The sequence below is a fragment of the Dinoponera quadriceps genome, unplaced genomic scaffold (assembly GCF_001313825.1).
Source record: "Dinoponera quadriceps isolate SergipeBrazil2010 unplaced genomic scaffold, ASM131382v1 C3925445, whole genome shotgun sequence".
Classification (NCBI taxonomy): Eukaryota; Metazoa; Arthropoda; class Insecta; order Hymenoptera; family Formicidae; genus Dinoponera; species Dinoponera quadriceps.
Window position 1 is genome coordinate 1 of NW_014568168.1, and position 1,829 is coordinate 1,829.

Genomic DNA, 1,829 nt, shown 5'->3' on the forward strand with positions numbered 1-1,829 from the left:
GAATGTGAGGCTATAGGTCTAATAATATTCTAATACTATTATTTAATATTATTATAATATTATATATTTGTTAAATATTCAATGTATAAATATAATATATAATACATATAATTGTAGTTTTTATTTAAAATGTATCGCAATACCAACTGTTTTATTATATAAATAAAGTTGAAGAAATTTACACAAATATTGAAGAGTACGTACGAGTTTCTCACGCTTCAATGTGCGTATACTTCTTGAACTAATGCAATCGGTCCAGACAAAAAGAACAGACCACGTATAGACAACGTGGCGACGTTCTTGCGCATGCGCGTGTACAGTGAGGCGCAGAACTCTGTCATACCCGCTTTCACTTCAACGTCGGCCATCATCACGCGAGGATTACGAGTTGTGGATTCTTCCAACAAGCAAGATGGCGGATCAGGTACATGTGGGCGTTGAAATCTACAGTAAACAGATTTATTCACGTACGGCGGAACTATTTTGCAAAAATATCCCTCTTGCAACAATTCGTATTACAAATAAATACGAACCAAAATCGGAATCACACAAATTAAAGTGTGCCCGAAAGATCGAGAGGTTGAGAGCGCAGCACGTGCTTAGACCTGCATACTGGAATTCTTAACTACAAACATCCAACACTTGTAGAGGAAATCCATGCTATATCCGTATGATTACGTTTGCAGAGCGAGCGCGCCTTCCAGAAGCAACCGACCATTTTCCTAAATCGTAAGAAAGGTTTAGGCCCAAAGCGCAGGAAGCCGATGCGATACAGCCGCAACGTGGGCCTCGGCTTCAAAACTCCACGCGAAGTAATTATAGCGGGGTTTACAGTGAGAATTTAAGGCGTAAGACTTAATAACTTGACCAATCACAGTCTAATTATAAAAGAAAAATCAATTGTGATTGGTCAATTTCTCATTCAAATATCGATCTGTTCTTTTATATTCATATATAATAATAATTATGACGGTCTACTGACAAAGATACTTTTGTGAAGATAATATCGTGTTACTGAATAAAGAACAATAATGATACGATAATTCATAATCATTATTCATGTTACTATCATTGTTAACAAAAGGCATGTAAATAGAAATGACAATAGGCTGATCATACAGACATAATGAGTTACATGAGATTTTATTCTGCGCAGGCTCTGGAGGGAACCTATATTGATAAGAAATGTCCGTTTACTGGTAACGTATCAATCAGAGGACGCATTCTCACTGGTGTGGTTCAAAAAATGAAGATGCAGCGCACAATAGTCATACGCCGAGACTATCTGCACTACATCAGGAAGTACAACAGATTTGAGAAACGCCACAGGAATATGAGTGTCCATCTCAGTCCATGCTTCAGGTATGTAGGCAAAATAATCATTTTTAATCATTTTAACATAATTTAAACATTCTAGTCTTTTGTTCATATATGATGATAACACACGACGGTCTACTGATAAAGGTATTTCACGTGAAGATCAAATCGTGTTACTGAATAAAGAGAGAGTGTAACAATTATGCTACAAAGAATGATTAGTAATTGTTATTAATTTTCAAAATTATCAAAATTATCAAATTTCAGAGACGTGGAAATTGGTGATGTAGTCACCATTGGGGAATGCAGACCCTTGAGCAAGACTGTGCGTTTCAACGTACTGAAGGTCTCGAAAGGGACTGGTTCGAGGAAAAGTTTTAAGAAATTCTAGACATGTATTTCTGATGCTTTCTAGTATTTCAAATAAATTATTTTTTTCCAAAATATTACCGTGTCATTATTTCAATGGTCAAGTGTTCTGAAAATTATGTAAAGTTGCATACTATAATTTA

General features: G+C 35.5%; 1 protein-coding gene across 1 annotated transcript; it reads left to right on the forward strand.

Annotated features, from left to right (window-relative positions):
• The first annotated feature begins 313 nt into the window (after positions 1-313).
• On the forward strand, positions 314-1,763 carry LOC106751525 (40S ribosomal protein S11). Its single transcript, XM_014632424.1, has 4 exons — positions 314-424; positions 687-812; positions 1,157-1,362; positions 1,585-1,763. Exons 1-4 carry the CDS (start codon positions 413-415, stop codon positions 1,706-1,708), a joined length of 468 nt encoding a protein of 155 aa, XP_014487910.1. The 5' UTR covers positions 314-412; the 3' UTR covers positions 1,709-1,763.
• Positions 1,764-1,829: the final 66 nt, after the last annotated feature.